The sequence below is a fragment of the Cavia porcellus genome, unplaced genomic scaffold (assembly GCF_034190915.1).
Source record: "Cavia porcellus strain 051 isolate PalLab524CR breed Dunkin Hartley unplaced genomic scaffold, mCavPor4.1 scaffold_6, whole genome shotgun sequence".
NCBI lineage: Eukaryota > Metazoa > Chordata > Mammalia > Rodentia > Caviidae > Cavia > Cavia porcellus.
The window spans coordinates 105,114,589-105,128,067 of NW_026947489.1; the positions used below are offsets into that span (position 1 = coordinate 105,114,589).

The 13,479-nt window shown below is 59.2% G+C and overlaps 3 protein-coding genes across 15 annotated transcripts; 1 reads left to right on the forward strand and 2 right to left on the reverse strand.

Annotated features, from left to right (window-relative positions):
• The first annotated feature begins 5 nt into the window (after positions 1-5).
• On the forward strand, positions 6-2,565 carry Polr2l (RNA polymerase II, I and III subunit L). The gene is made up of 2 exons (XM_003461303.4): positions 6-288; positions 2,307-2,565. The coding sequence occupies exons 1-2, from the start codon at positions 194-196 to the stop codon at positions 2,413-2,415; spliced, it is 204 nt and encodes a 67-aa protein (XP_003461351.1). The 5' UTR covers positions 6-193; the 3' UTR covers positions 2,416-2,565.
• A 727-nt stretch (positions 2,566-3,292) lies between these two features.
• Cd151 (CD151 molecule (Raph blood group)) lies at positions 3,293-7,507 on the reverse strand. Of its 4 annotated transcripts, none has more exons than XM_013150432.3 (9): positions 7,368-7,507; positions 6,098-6,273; positions 5,514-5,600; positions 5,241-5,432; positions 4,858-4,932; positions 4,465-4,569; positions 4,224-4,382; positions 4,061-4,147; positions 3,293-3,977 (listed from the first exon to the last, which is right to left on the reverse strand). In XM_013150432.3, exons 3-9 carry the CDS (start codon positions 5,592-5,594, stop codon positions 3,918-3,920), a joined length of 759 nt encoding a protein of 252 aa, XP_013005886.1. In that variant the 5' UTR covers positions 5,595-5,600; positions 6,098-6,273; positions 7,368-7,507; the 3' UTR covers positions 3,293-3,917. The 4 variants fall into 4 exon arrangements, with proteins under 4 accessions (XP_013005886.1, XP_013005892.1, XP_003461352.1 ...); XM_013150438.3 differs by having other exon boundaries at positions 6,098-6,165; positions 7,368-7,490; XM_003461304.5 differs by lacking the exon at positions 6,098-6,273 and having other exon boundaries at positions 7,368-7,474.
• A 708-nt stretch (positions 7,508-8,215) lies between these two features.
• Cracr2b (calcium release activated channel regulator 2B) lies at positions 8,216-12,850 on the reverse strand. Of its 10 annotated transcripts, none has more exons than XM_023564172.2 (9): positions 12,583-12,850; positions 10,521-10,710; positions 9,906-10,450; positions 9,523-9,669; positions 9,356-9,446; positions 9,151-9,279; positions 8,878-9,044; positions 8,725-8,796; positions 8,216-8,557 (listed from the first exon to the last, which is right to left on the reverse strand). In XM_023564172.2, exons 2-9 carry the CDS (start codon positions 10,695-10,697, stop codon positions 8,392-8,394), a joined length of 1,494 nt encoding a protein of 497 aa, XP_023419940.1. In that variant the 5' UTR covers positions 10,698-10,710; positions 12,583-12,850; the 3' UTR covers positions 8,216-8,391. The 10 variants fall into 10 exon arrangements, with proteins under 10 accessions (XP_023419940.1, XP_023419937.1, XP_063108032.1 ...); XM_023564169.2 differs by lacking the exon at positions 12,583-12,850 and adding an exon at positions 12,296-12,451; XM_063251962.1 differs by lacking the exon at positions 12,583-12,850 and adding an exon at positions 11,552-12,091.
• Positions 12,851-13,479: the final 629 nt, after the last annotated feature.

Sequence of the window (13,479 nt, forward strand, 5' to 3'; positions counted from 1 at the left end):
GAGGCTACTCTTGTGCACGGGGTAAACTCAACGCGGCGGGGACCAGACGGCAGCGCGATAGCGCGGGCCCAAGTCGGGGCCAGGGCTGGCAGAGATCGGCCGGGCTGCAGTTGGGACGGGTCCGGCCCCCACCAAGTGGGCGCGTCCTGAGCGAGACCTGAGGCACGGCCTGGCGTCCCCTCCAGTCGTCGCCATGATCATCCCTGTCCGTTGCTTCACTTGCGGGAAGATCGTCGGCAACAAGTGGGAGGCCTACCTGGGACTGCTGCAGGCCGAGTATACCGAGGGGTGAGACGCTGGGCCTGCCGGGCGCGGGTTGGCAGTGCTAGGGTCGTGGGGCAGGGTTCCCGACGGCTGCCCCGGGGTAGTGGGTCCCGGGGATGGGATAGGGGTGGGGAGTAGTCTTGACTGTAGGGCCAGAATCTTGAGCATAATGGTCTCAACGACAGGATGGAGACTGTGGGATGGAAGTCCCGATGGCAGGGCAGAGGTCGTGGGATGGAGCTCCGTGGCGGAGCTAGGGCGGTGGGATGCGGGTCTCGACCTTGGGGCCAGGGTCATGATCACAGGGTGGGAAGTCGTACGGAGAGGAGTAGTTACCAAGATTTTCAGGCCCTGGATCTCAAGCCCAGCACCTCTTTACTCTCTTGAGAGGGTTGCTTTCTACAGTTTGGGGAGATGTGGACAATAAGCACCAGTGTCTTGGAGCCTTCTGAGTATCCCAGAGGGTCACAAGCACCTCCTCATCCCAGCACAAAACATGCCACTTACCCTCTCCCTGCTGTGCTCCCAAGCCCACCTCATATTCTTAAGCCTTGATCCACTAAGATGAAGGAGAGACTTTCCACCTAGGCGTTACCATGGCTCTTTTTAGTCACTGCTGATACAGGGAAATGAAATTCCCAGCCTACTAGATGTCCCGACCAGTTCGTATTCTGTAAAATCCAAGAATGAATTTTAGGAACAATAGAGGTTAAGAACAGAATATATTGAGAGAAAGAAAGGTTTTGTTTGGGAGAGAGACAAAGGTTCCCTCGTGGGTTGCCAAAGGCTTTGTCTTTTCTAGAGACTTTTATTAAGTAAAACCACAAAGTGAGACAGGTCTAAGGTGGGGAAAATTGGGAACTCACAAGGTGGGACAGAATTGTGGTCTAATTGTTCAGGTAAAATTGACCAAATCAAGGACAAATGGGGAAGTGAGGCACCTAGCAAGTGGACATGCTTAAAGACTCTTCCTGTAGGGGGTTGGGATAGTGACTCCTGGCTTCCTCAAAGTGATCCATACCTATTTAGAACATCAATCCCTGAAGTTTATCCTTAGGGTGTGGTAGCATTTGTTTTGCCTTTTGGTTTGAGATCTGGCCCACTACAGGAGGTGTTTTGTCTCCTCCAAGGTTGCAAGATACCTAGTGTTCTGCACTGTTTCCTTTAAGGATACAGCTGTCTCACTGCCTGTAATTATTTCTACCCAGCTGCCTGTAACACTACCATGCCTGACTGTCCCCCTTTGGAGACTGGCCTTCAGCCACCCTCTGGACAGCTGTGTCTTGGTCGCCTATGAAGCCCTGGCTCCTATGTGCACCCATACAATAGTAGAACTTGAGCCGAGTGGTCTTCTGGAAGGACCATTATGGGTGTGAGTGGCTGAAGTGTTCCCAGGCCCTTCTCCTGTGGAGATACCATGGTCACACACCCTCAAGTCCGGCCTCCCCTTGCCCAGGTTGGCATGTCTGCACATTGGAGCCAACGGTGTGGGAATTTCGTGATGTCTGTAGGGTGACTAGATTCCAGGAAGTTGAAGCTTCCAACTGGTTTGGGACAGGTAGAGATGGCTCCCTGGGAAGTGGCCTTTCTACTTGATTTGGGGGAAAACAGGTGGGTAAAGATCCACAAGGATTGGCTTTTCTGGCCAGAGTAAGGCCGTGCACCTACCTACTAAAGGAATGCTGGGGCTGATAGAGTTCAGTGAGGGAGTTCTGAGGTAGGTGGGGAGGGCTGAGAATTAGCAATTTGGTGAGGGGATAAATGAAGTCTGGAAATCCCAAGAAACAGCTCTAGCCCTAAGTATAGAGCCAAAAGCAGGGACAGAAGCCAGGTGAGAGCATGGGGCACAAGACTTGAGGTTGGTGAGACTCAGGGTTTAGAGTAGATAGGGGAGGATGCCCCCTGGGGTCAGCCCTGATCCAAGAGAGATGGAGGGAGGGGAGGGGAAAGATGAACAGAGAGCATTGCCTGCCAGGACAGGTTCTAAGCCTGGGAGACTGGCACCCCCACAGTCAGCCTCACTGTCTCTCCCCTCAACTCAGGGATGCCCTGGATGCACTGGGTCTGAAACGCTATTGTTGTCGCCGTATGCTACTGGCACATGTTGACCTGATTGAGAAACTGCTCAACTATGCACCCTTGGAGAAGTGACCGCTGGATAAGATTGCTATCCTTTGATCATGGTGGATACATGTCCTGCTGAGTTCAAGCTGAGGCTTGAAGATGTGGGAGCAAAATTGGGCCACAAGCATGTGGGCACAATACTCTAGAAAGAATCCAGTAAAGGTCTTTGGAGAATTACCAAGGGTTCTGAGATCTGGCTTTGTAAGACTTCCTCTGTACCAGTGTCTCTATGCCCTTCATTCTACTTAAGGCTACATGGCCCAGCTCCTCCACTTCCAGGCCTGGTTTTCTTTCTGCTTCCTGGTTCCATCCCTCTATTAGGAAACTACAGCCCAGGACTCAGCCCAAGCCTTTGTGCTGCAAGTACAACCTGCAGGAGCTAGAATCCCTAGCTACTTGGGTCCTGGCCCTTGAAGGTCTGGGTCTGGGCCAGTCTGACCATCAATAGCCCTTGCAGTGGGACTTTCCATCTGGAGGCTGCCCATGAGGCCTGCAGTCCACTGGACCAGGCAAGCAGGAGTGGATGTTGTGCTCACGCTGCAGGATAACCAGTCCATAGGGAAAGGGGCTGCACAAGCTCCCCACCCCAGCAGGCCCTGGTATCCTCCAGCTCACATGGGCTTATGCCCTGCCCCAGCCTTTACCTCCTGTGTCCCCAGAGGTGGACACAAGGATCACTGGTCTCAGGTGAATCTGGAGGACCTCTGTTCCCTCCCCACAAGGAACTTCCACCTTTAAGGAGTGTGCTCTGCTGCCTTGCTCTTTGGACTTCCCTGCCTGTAAGCCCCATGAGCTCCCTGGATACTGAGGACACTGAGCAGGTGGGTTCTGCCCAAGCTGCCAAATGAGACAATGGACCCTCAAGATACCACCACCTGTCCGAAAGGTAGCTAATCAACCCGGCTGTTGCAACAAATGTTTATTGAGCGCCTGTTATTAGACAGGAGTAACTGTGGGCACGTGAGCAACAGCAAGAGGGCAAAATCATATCCCCTGTCCCCACGGGGACACTGATAGGGAGACAGCGCAGTGACACTGGTCAGTGCAAAAGACATGATGTTATGAGCCATAGGGGCAAACAAAACAAAATTAAGTGGGGAAACAAAGCCAGGGTTCTGGCCATTAGGGAGCATAGCCTCATGAGAAGGCCAGAGAGCTGTCCCCCAGTGAAATGAGAATACAAAGCTCTGTGAGCAAGGCAGGCACAGGAAGTGGCCCCCTCCTGCCTCTGAAATGCCACGCAGTACCAAAGCCCCATATCAGAGGAGGTTCCTGGGAGGGGCACTGATTGTCAGAGCCCAGCCACTACTGACTGGCCAGGCCTGGGTTCTGAGTCCCCAGGTATAGGCACACTGGCCCCTGGGGACAGAGCTGCGGTGGGAATGGCCTCGGGTCTTTAAGATACAGTGAAAGGCACAGCCATCTCCAAGGCCTCTCCAGGGGAGCACAGGCACACACGGAGCTGTCACCCTGACATCAGTAGTCTCAGTTCAGTCAGACATGGTGGTAGGTGGGCCAGACCCTGGGGCTCAGTAGTGTTCCAACTTGAGGCTCCGGTACAAGCAGCAAGTGAAGATCATGCCGAAGACCTATGCACAGTAATGTGGCTCTGAGTGGGCCTCAGGGCTGCCAGCCACCTACTCCCAGCCCCAGCCCCGCCCCTGGCCCATACCTGCACGCAGGCAATGCCGATGCCCACAGCCCCAATGACCCTCAGGTGGTTCTGGATGAACGTTTCCAGCTTGGTGATGCAGCCGCCCTGGCAGGAGGAGTGCAATGACGAAAGTGAGTGCTGGCCTGGTTGGTGCTGCCTGCCCTTCCAGGTGCCTGCTTACCTCCACCTTGTAGATGTTGGAGGCATGATCCCGCCGCCCACAGTCAGGCACCACAGTCTTGCAGCAGCTGTCAGGAACCACACGCTTGCCCGCCTGGCCAGAGCGGATCCACTCGCTGTCCTGCCAGTCCTGCGAGCTGTTGCTGCCACAGCAGTGAAACTACAAGCAACAGACCTCAGCCTGGGCCTCTGGCCTGCAGCCTGCACTGGGGACAACCACAGGCACGCTCCGTAACACTTACCTCCTGCTGCAGCTTGTCCACTGCACTGGTCACACCCTCATGGTCCGGCTGGTGGTATTGCTTGATCATGGTGTCCTTTAGGTTCTCCTTAAGCTCTGTGTTCAGCTAGTGGGAAAAGGATCAGTCTGTGAGCAGGTAGTGCTGGAGAGGCTCCAGGAGGTACAGAGGGAGAGGGACAGGCTGGAGTCAGACAGTGCCCCCATGCCTGCCCACCCATGAGCCCCAAGGGCAGGCAACTCAAACACTGCCGACAGGTCATTCACCCATGCTCCCCTCCTCATGACCTGTAAGACCCAGACCCCACCTCCAGGATCTGGCAGCACAATGGTCAACTCTGGAGGGATGGGGGACTCCTGGGCAGGTCATGTCTCCAGTGGTCTGTGCAGTCCTCACCTGCTGATAGTAGACATAGGCCAGGACGCCTGCAATGACCTCCAGCAGGAAGATGATGAGGAGCAGGATGAAGTACTGGTGGGCAGGAATCGGGTGAGAGGGGCTCCCAGCAATGGGTGCTGAAGGGAAGCCCCAGCCCCGGGGCTCCAGTGTGAGGGCTTCATGCCACAGGTGGGACCTGCCTGGCTCCTAATGCTCCTCACAAAGCTGGTGCCCTCCCTGAGGCCTGGGCAGGCAGAAGGACCATGCCTCCACCCCAGCACAGCAAGGCCAGCCCACAGCGACAAACTCAGCCCCTGTGAGTCCCATGTGGCCAGTGAAGCACCCCCACCTCAGGCTCTGTCCCTGCCACCCCCACCTGGATGCCACTGTGCCCCACTGACCAAGCGCAGCAAGTTCCGCCGCTCCTTGAAGGTGGCACAACAGCCCAGGACCCCAGTTACCATGACAACAGCACCAGCCACCACCAAGATATAGGCAGTGGCCAGGTAGGTGCTTGAGGCCAGCAGGCTGATGTAGTCACTCTTGAGGGCCAGCGTCCAGATGCCCACTGCCATGACAGCCAGGCCAGCCAGCTGTGGGCAGCACACACTGTCACCACAGCTGGTCTGGCTCCCTGCCATGCCTGGGGGAGTGCAGGCTGTACCCCTCCTCACCCAGAAGCAGCAGTTGAAGATGAACAGCAAGTACTTGAGGCAGACTGTGCCACAGGTTGTCTTCTCGTTGAACTCACCCATCCTGGTCTAGGGTGTGGGAAGGGGGTCAGACAGCCTGTAACACCAGGACCCTGTCTGGTAGGGTGGTCAGATGCCAGAGGGATAGAAAGGGACACAGATGCATAGCCCTACCCACCCCAGGAAAGGCCTGGGAGGAACCTCCCCGGGAACTGAGTCACTTCCTGGGCAGCAGCTCAACAGATCCCCTGGTGCCCATGGGGTTAGGGATCAGGGCAGATGCCTGGGGTGAGCCCATCAGACCCCATCAGATCTGAGCATTCCCTGGGTCCCAGGTCCCAGGTTGGCAGGAAGCTGCCACTCAGACATCTGCAGAGGAGGAAACTCTGCAGGTGCAACTCAGCCTGCAGACCCACTGTCTTTCCCCCCCAGCTGGGAAGAGGCTGTCCCCATCCCAGAGCCCCTGGGTTCGCCAGCTGCTGCTGCTGCTGCTGCTGCTGCGCTGGCAGGGCTGGGTGCAGGGAGACAGCAGAGGGGAGCCCCAGGCTGCTTTTCTAGACTTTCACCTGACTTGGCCCCGACACACCCAGCCGGGACTCAGGGCAGGTGGGTGGAAGTTCTCCAGGATCCTAGGCTACAGAAGCCAGGACAGGTCACAGATCACAGGTCACAAGGCTGGCCTTGCCAGGGGCTGCCACCCCTCCTTGACTGGACCGAACTGCATCCAGGGTCCACACTAGAGCTAGAGGCAGAGAGGACCAGCCAGACACGGTATTTTGGTCGGGGCTAGGGTGGGGCAGGAGGAGGCAGTTCTGGACAGTCCCAGCCAGGGAGGGAGTTAGGCCACTCCCACTGCCCCACCCCTCCCCCACCAAATTGCAACAGCTGCTGCCCAGGGGGAAAAGCAATGACTTCCACCGCGGGTGGGGAATAGGAAGACACCTTCTTCACCCCTGGGCTTCGAAGGCAGACTAACCCCACCTTCAGAGTTGAGGAAAGCCCAGACCTTCACTCCCGAGCTGGTTGCCAGGGAGACCTCCAACCCTCAACTAGCCGCAAATACAAGGTCCATTATTGAAGGGGGCACAAACACACCCTTGCCACTGGGCATAGTGGCCCACATCTATAATCCCATACTTGGGGAGACAAAGGCAGGAAGTTCATTGGCCAGCTCGAGGTCAGCATGGACTACAAAACAAGATACTGCTTCAAAAAACAAACATAAAATACTAGCAGACCCCTGCTACTGTGGGCGTCCCAACCAGGTACCAAAGCCCAGGCCTATTGGGGCGTTGGATCCCTGAATAAGCCCTGCACTCCGGAAGAACACCAAAATATCGGCCCTCTTCTCAGCGCTGCCTGGTGCACTTGAGTCCCCAGCGAAAGGATGGGCGTGGGAGGAGGGCCCGGATAAAAATAGCCCTGACTGCCTGAACACGGCTGTCCATCCCAGGCCCCTGGACCTCTGCTAGAAGCCCCGAGTCACCGCGATGAGGTCACCGCACCCCCACCCCTCCAGACGCGGTCACCGTCCCGCCCCCTGGCACTGCGCGGTGGGCGGGCCTGTGGGGGGAGGGCACCGGCGCCTGCGAACAATGCGGTTACCAGATTCCTGCACAGAGGGTGCCGCAAGCCTGTCCAGGGCCCGGGAGGCCACCACACGCCGTACCCGCCCAGCCGCCCGCCCCCATTCCCGTCCGGAAGGGCCAGCGAGTGCTATGCGGACCGCTCTGCCGGAAGCGACCGCTGCTCGGTCCCGCGATCGCTTAGCGGACGGCCTCGGAACTTGAGTGCGCAAGGCCTCGGGGGCACCGAGACCCACCCGCGGCCACTCACCGACCACGCCGCACACTCCCGGGGAGCTTTACGAAGACGGCGATTCTAAACCCTGCGAACGCGCTACTGGGGCCTGAGAGGACACGCCTCGCCCATGCTCCGCCCCCCAAAGGTCCGGCCCCGCCCGTGATAGGACTCGCCTCCTCTATGCCCCGCCCCCTCTCCGCCATAGGACTCGCTCGGCCTACGCCCCGCCCCTAGAAGGTCCTGTCCCGCCCCCTGCGGTAAGACACGCCTCGTCTACGCCTAGCCCCTGGAAGGCCCAGCCTCTAGCCCGGCAGCGCGGGCTGGCCTGGACCAGCGCCGGCTCAGGCAGGAGCCGGCGGCACGGCGCGAGATTCTGCAGGCTTGGAAACTGCAGCTTGGTGGCGCCCACCACCCAGCGAGCGCTCACGGAGAGACAGAGGAGACAGTGCCGGAGGAGGGCAGCCAGAGGCCAACCCCAGGAACCTCTGGGAGTCTGCAGGGATTGGCCGACATGTGCGGGGCGGGGGCGGTTTATTGCGCCGCGGGCCTGTGCAATGCTTTGGGTTTTGGGCGGAGGACGCCCGCGAAAAGTGTGGTCTCCGCGGTCATCCCTAGTCCGGAGGCGGTAAAGCCTAGGTATGGGGTTAGGGGCGAGGGTAAAGGTCAGGCCTTGCTTGTGTCTGGAGCGGACCCCTTAGTTGACTGACAGTCACTGCCCAGTACTCCCTGGTGAATCGGAACTAATGCTGGACCCAACCCGCAGGACTTCTGCTTTGAGGGATGGTGAGAGCGTGGGGCACGCCCAGGTATCCAGAGAACTCGTACGGGGACCATAGCCCAGCGCACCACACAAAGCCTAGATTCATATAAGACTAAAGAACTACGATAGTGCGCACTTTATTGAGCCGTGCACTTTTTTCTTTTTTCTGGACAGAGTGCAGAACAGCAGGGGCGCGCGAGGTCCACGGCTTAGAGCTGGTGGGATGCTCAGGGGCAGCCTGCACCCAGGACAAGTGGACTTCGAGGGGCAGCTCCTGTGGGAGTCCAGGCGGGGTGGTTACCGGGCACTGGGTAGGTGGCCGGAACCGCGTCTGGGCGGCCGAGCCCAGCAGCAGCAGGAGGGTCTGAGCAGGCCTGCGGTGTCCAGGGGCTTCCTGTGGTTGCTGCCCAGCAGCCTAGCCTCACAGGCGTCCCTTTCGTCCCGCAGTCGTGTGTTCAGCTCCCTGAGGAAGGGGCGCAGCTGAGCTCCGAGGGAACAAGCAAGGTTGGGAGTAGGTGGGCCCCACTCCCTCAAGCCCGAAAGGGGCAGACACAGGAAGGCCTTCCTCTCAGCGGAATGGAGCAGAGGTCGAAGCATCTGGGAGTCCCAGCGGGCCGGGTCTGAGCGCACCTGAGCAGCTCCAGCTGACGCAAGAGGCTAAGCTTCTCCTTCTGCATGTTCCTGGAGACTGCGATCACGTCCCTGTGGATGGGGATGGGATGAGTGCAGAAGACCAGGGCGCAGGGCTGGGCCGGGAGGGGAGCGGCCCAGCCTCCCGCGCACCTTTGCATCTGCTTGTGGCGTCCCTGCGCCTCGCCCTCCAACCGACTGAGCCGCTCCTGTGCCCCCTCCAGCTGCGCGCGCAGCGCCTCGAATGCGCTCCGCAGCTGCGCGTGCTGGGCTTCTGCCTCCTGCTGTTCTGCGGTCCGGGCCTGCAGCTGCTGCTCCAACTGAAAATAGCAAGCGTTCTGGTGAGAGGGCCGAATGCCGCGCCAGCCCCGCGGCTCGGCTACAACGACGCGAGGCCCGGGAAGTGGGGCGACAAGTCGCGCTCACCTCCCGCTGCCGCAGCCCCGCGCGCTCCAACTCCTGCTCGCAGCTCTGCAGCTCCAGCTCTAGGCGGCCCCTCCGCTCCTCGCGGGGCGGGTTCTGGGGTGCACGAGGCGCTTCAGCCTCGGCGCCCCACTGAGGAGACCGCAAAGGCAGAGTGAGGGGCTCAGAAAGGGCAGGACTCCGGCGGGGCCAATGCAGGGGGACCCACCTGGCTCTGCCTGCGCGGCCGAGTTTCCTGCAACTTCTGCTCCAGCTCTTCGTAGAGGCCGCGTACCTCCCTCTCGTGCTCGCTCTTCCTCCTTGGGGACCGGGAGACAGGCGTGAGCACCCCCCACCGCGAGCACCCTCTGCCGCCGCTGACCCTGCGGTGCTCACCGCCGCAGCGCCTGCTCCAAGCCGTCGCGCTCCCGGGTCGCCGCCTCTAAACAGGCGGACGCGCGCAGCAGGACATCCTCGTAGGAGCCCAGCAGCTCAGGTCGTTCGAGCTGCAGTCGGACCCAGAGCGCCCTGACTGCGTGCTGCCTGCAGGGGTCAACGGCATGAGACTCGCGGCCCGGGACAGCCCGGCTCGCTGCACCATGCAATGTTACCTCCCGGGCCTGTGTGCCACCCGTGCCCGTGCCGCTCTGCCCAGGGCCGCAGCCGCCCGAAATGCAAATTCTGCAGGAAATCACTCCAGGCCACTCCCTGCGGGTGGCCCCTGGTGCTACATGCAGACCCACACACAGAAGCAAGCCGGCGGCTGCTGTGCCACTCACTCGCCCAGGACCCGGGCCACCCCCAGCTGCTCCAGCGCAGCGCAGAACCGTTCCATGTCCTCTTCATCTTCCCCTTCTTCCCCCAGGGAGCCCCGGAATCCCTGGGCTTCCGATGACTCGAAGGTGTCCTCTGGAGTCCATGAAGGGCTCACAGCCTCTGCCAGTTGCAGCCCCACAAACCTCCCTGCGAGTACAGGAGAGATTAGGAACAGCTTTGCCAAACTGGCCTTCCTTCCACTTCCCCCCACATATCCTGCCCTCTCCCAGGCCGGGTTTCCTGTTTTTGTTCTTTCTTCTAGTCCTGTTGCCCTGGGAATAGGTTGTGACAGCTGGGTTCTGGCCCCACTGGGGTCTTGGCAGGGTTGCACATGGGGCAGCAAGAGTCCTCTGTGCGAGGTGCACAGGAAGCCTGGGGAGAGGAGGCCCAGCTCACCCAGGCCCAGACAGAACTCATGGGCGGTGAGGAAGCCGGTTCGGGCCTGGTCCAAGCTCTCAAATACGGCCTCCAGCTGCTCCGTTGTCAAGCGCAGATCGCTCTGCAGGCTCTGGCCAGGTGGAGAGCAGGGTAAGCACCCAGGTTAGCCTTGTCAACTGGCTCTGCAGACCGGGGCTCACCTGTAGGTCCTGCCGGGTGATGAAGCCCTTGTCTTCTTTGTCGCACAGCAGGAAGAGCTCCTGGGCTTGCTGCAGCACCGTTGGACCCAGGCTGTGTCCTGCAGAGCCACCTTCCTCCTCTTCCTTCTCCTCCTTTTCCTGGGCCTCCACAGCCCCAGGCTTCCCAGGGCTGGCCATGGGGGCTACAGAGCTAAGGGAGGGTAGAAAAAGTGAAAGTGGGGTGCAATTGCTGCTCAGGGTCTCCTGCTCCAACCCAGAAGAAGACAGGTGCCGGTGGGACTGCTGCAGGCTTGGGGGACCCTAGGCCTGGTCAGGTGGCACAGACTTAGGGACCAGTGGGCAGGAACATAGCTGCAGGCCAGAACAAGGACTGGGGATGTCGATCTTCAAGGCTAGTTGTAAGAGCGCTTGTGAGGGGGCAGAAATGGGTGCCTGGCAGCAAGAGGAGAGCTTGGGTGTGGAAGAGACCCTACCATACCCTGGTATTGGGGTCTCAAGTTGGGCCTGACCAGGACTGGGCCTGTCCGGATCAGTCTTTCCCTTGGCCAAGCCTTCGATGCCCTGGCATCCTGACAGCTGGCAGGCGAGGTGAACTCCTCCCACCTGGCTCCCAGGCCCCACAGGGCAGGTGCAAGATCCCAGCCTTCGGGCAGGTGTTTGGTGCCTCCAGCAGCCCTTATCAGCGGCCCTAGATTCTGGACTTAACACCCCCTCCTTTGACTTGCCCTTTGGGTTTTATCTCAGGTCCTCCTAAGCCAGAGGCACCTGCTATCTAACTTCCAACCCATCCAGCCACACCCATCCCACCTACTAGTCAGGAGGGGGCAATCTCCAGAAAGAGAGCAGGTCCCAGCAGCGGCAGGCGGGAGCCAAGCTGACAGCTCAGGCTCCCTGGACCCGGGTCGGAAGCCGCCCAGTGGCCAAACCCGGGAAGGGGAGGAGGGCCAGCAGTGGACGCCTTGCACCTCGGCTGCCTGTGTCCTGGGCTACAAAGCTCAATCACCCAGCAAGGACCAGGGCACAGTGCCTACCTGTCGGCTGCGCCACTGCACCTGCGCTGCTCCTCCCGGAAGCAAGCATGCCACACCCCGCTACACCCGTGCAGCCCTCCCACCCACTTCACAGACCCTGGTGGGCTGCAGGCGGAGCTACCTGCTGTTCCCGCCTCTCAGGCAGCCAGAGTGTCTGTCCCAGCAGAGCCACAGGGACAGCAATGAACCCCACCTCCTGGAGACCAGGAACCCTATGGCATAGAATGGTGGCTGCTGGCTGGAGATACCAGCCACTGCCACCTCCCCATTCTCCAGGCTACAGTCACCAAAAAGCATATGGTAAAAATTTGTCAAGAAATAGACCAGAGAGACAAAAGGGGGGGGGGGGGACTGGGGATTTAGCTCAGTAGCATAAGCGCCTGCCTTGAAAGCAGGCAGTTGTGAATTCGATCCCTGGAACCGATAAAAACGAAAAAGACAAAAACAAAAAGAAATAGAAATAGACTGGATGCCTTCAGTGACTGTCTAGAGCTGGGAGATTTTCTTCTCTGCACTCCCAACTTTGTTTTTTCCACTTTCTAAACAATAAAATCTTATACTAGGAAGTGGCCTTTAAATTAGCAGCACAAAGCCCCCATGTGATGGGAGTGAGTGAGCCTGGGGAAGTCACCATGGGGGCCCCCAGAAATCCTTTCATGATCCCAGCTAGGTGCCCTCCCACTATGATGTAAACCCCACCCCCTTCCTGGGTCCGGCTCCCACCCAGCCTGCACCCAAACCCACCTGGACCCTGGCTGCGCTTCCAGTCTGCCCCAGCCCAGGGAGCTGTGCTGCCTGTGCTTCTCAGACAGAATCACAACAGACTGGGCCTAGAGGACAGGACCTGGAGGCAGGAAACACACCAGGGCAGGGACCTGCCTGGCCGGCTTGTCCAGTACCTCTGTCCCAGCTCCCACAACCGTTATTGTTGGCTGGGGGCTGCCACCACAGCACCTCACACCTTCCTGAAGGGGCAGGCTCAGGCTAAGCCTATGGCCGGGTGCCAGCACCCATCACCCACAGATCCTTACCACTCTGACTGCCTCCTCCTGGCAGTGGAGACCAGGAAACTCTCCTGGGACAGGTGTGCTCCCCTTGGCTAGTACCCTCTCCCGGGCCTGAAGCCCCCCTCAGCGCTCCTAGGTACTCGTAGCAGACATAGCCAGCACCTGGGGACAGGAAGGCCTGTGGCAGTCCTGCCCATTGGAGTCTGGGACATCGGGGGAAAAGAGCAGGCATAGAACTCTGTGCAATGGCCACGGTGGCACTGTGTAGACACTCCCAGGTCTCCCCAGCCCTCAGCTCCAGGAGGCCCCACCAGTGTCCAGCCCTAAAGTGAGCCCACGCCCTCTGTGTCACTGTGTGGTGAGGTGGTGTGGCAACACCTTTTGTAAACACTAGTTCTTTTTCCCAAATATCTCTATTAGCCCTTGGAAAGTTGGCCCCAAGAGTCAGCCAGGCAGCCTCAGGGCAAAGTAGGGGCAAACAGATGAGTCCTTGGGGAGTAGAGAGCACAGGGGAAGACCCCAGCCCAGCTGGCAGGGATGCCAGGCCCAGCAGTGCAACCGTGGCAGACCTGACAGGCGCCTGCTGATACCAGCTGGTAGGGACAGTCTCTGAACGGCATGTCCCCAGGCACAGCAGACCATCACACTGACATGAGGAAGGCGAGCTGAGCACAGTGGTGCCCACAATCTGCCATCCCAGCACATCAGGAGGCTGACACAGGAGAATCACAAGTTCAAACCTAGGCGCTACAGGGACTTAGCAAGATCCTGACTCAAAAAAAAGAACAGAAAAAAAAAGGTGGGGGGAGCCTGGGATTTAACTCAGTGGGATAAGTGCCTGCCTGGCAAGTGCCAGCTCATGAGTTTGATTCCTGGTACCAAAAAAGAAAGAAAGTAAAAGAAAAAGAAAGGCTAGGGACA

What these genes read in the sequence shown, in the direction of transcription:
- Polr2l (XM_003461303.4), top strand. Translation starts at nt 194, where the DNA reads ATGATCATCCCTGTCCGTTGCTTCACTTGCGGGAAGATCGTCGGCAAC. An exon ending in CAGGCCGAGTATACCGAGGG is followed by an intron (nt 289 to 2,306) that starts GTGAGACGCTGG and finishes CCCTCAACTCAG; the next exon opens with GGATGCCCTGGATGCACTGG.
- Cd151 (XM_013150432.3), bottom strand. Translation starts at nt 5,594, where the DNA reads ATGGGTGAGTTCAACGAGAAGACAACCTGTGGCACAGTCTGCCTCAAG. An exon ending in TCTTCAACTGCTGCTTCTGG is followed by an intron (nt 5,433 to 5,513) that starts GTGAGGAGGGGT and finishes TGCTGCCCACAG; the next exon opens with CTGGCTGGCCTGGCTGTCAT. An exon ending in GGCGGAACTTGCTGCGCTTG is followed by an intron (nt 4,933 to 5,240) that starts GTCAGTGGGGCA and finishes CCTGCCCACCAG; the next exon opens with TACTTCATCCTGCTCCTCAT.
- Cracr2b (XM_023564172.2), bottom strand. Translation starts at nt 10,697, where the DNA reads ATGGCCAGCCCTGGGAAGCCTGGGGCTGTGGAGGCCCAGGAAAAGGAG. An exon ending in CGGGGCTGCGGCAGCGGGAG is followed by an intron (nt 9,045 to 9,150) that starts GTGAGCGCGACT and finishes TGCTATTTTCAG; the next exon opens with TTGGAGCAGCAGCTGCAGGC. An exon ending in CGTCAGCTGGAGCTGCTCAG is followed by an intron (nt 8,558 to 8,724) that starts GTGCGCTCAGAC and finishes CCCCTTCCTCAG; the next exon opens with GGAGCTGAACACACGACTGC.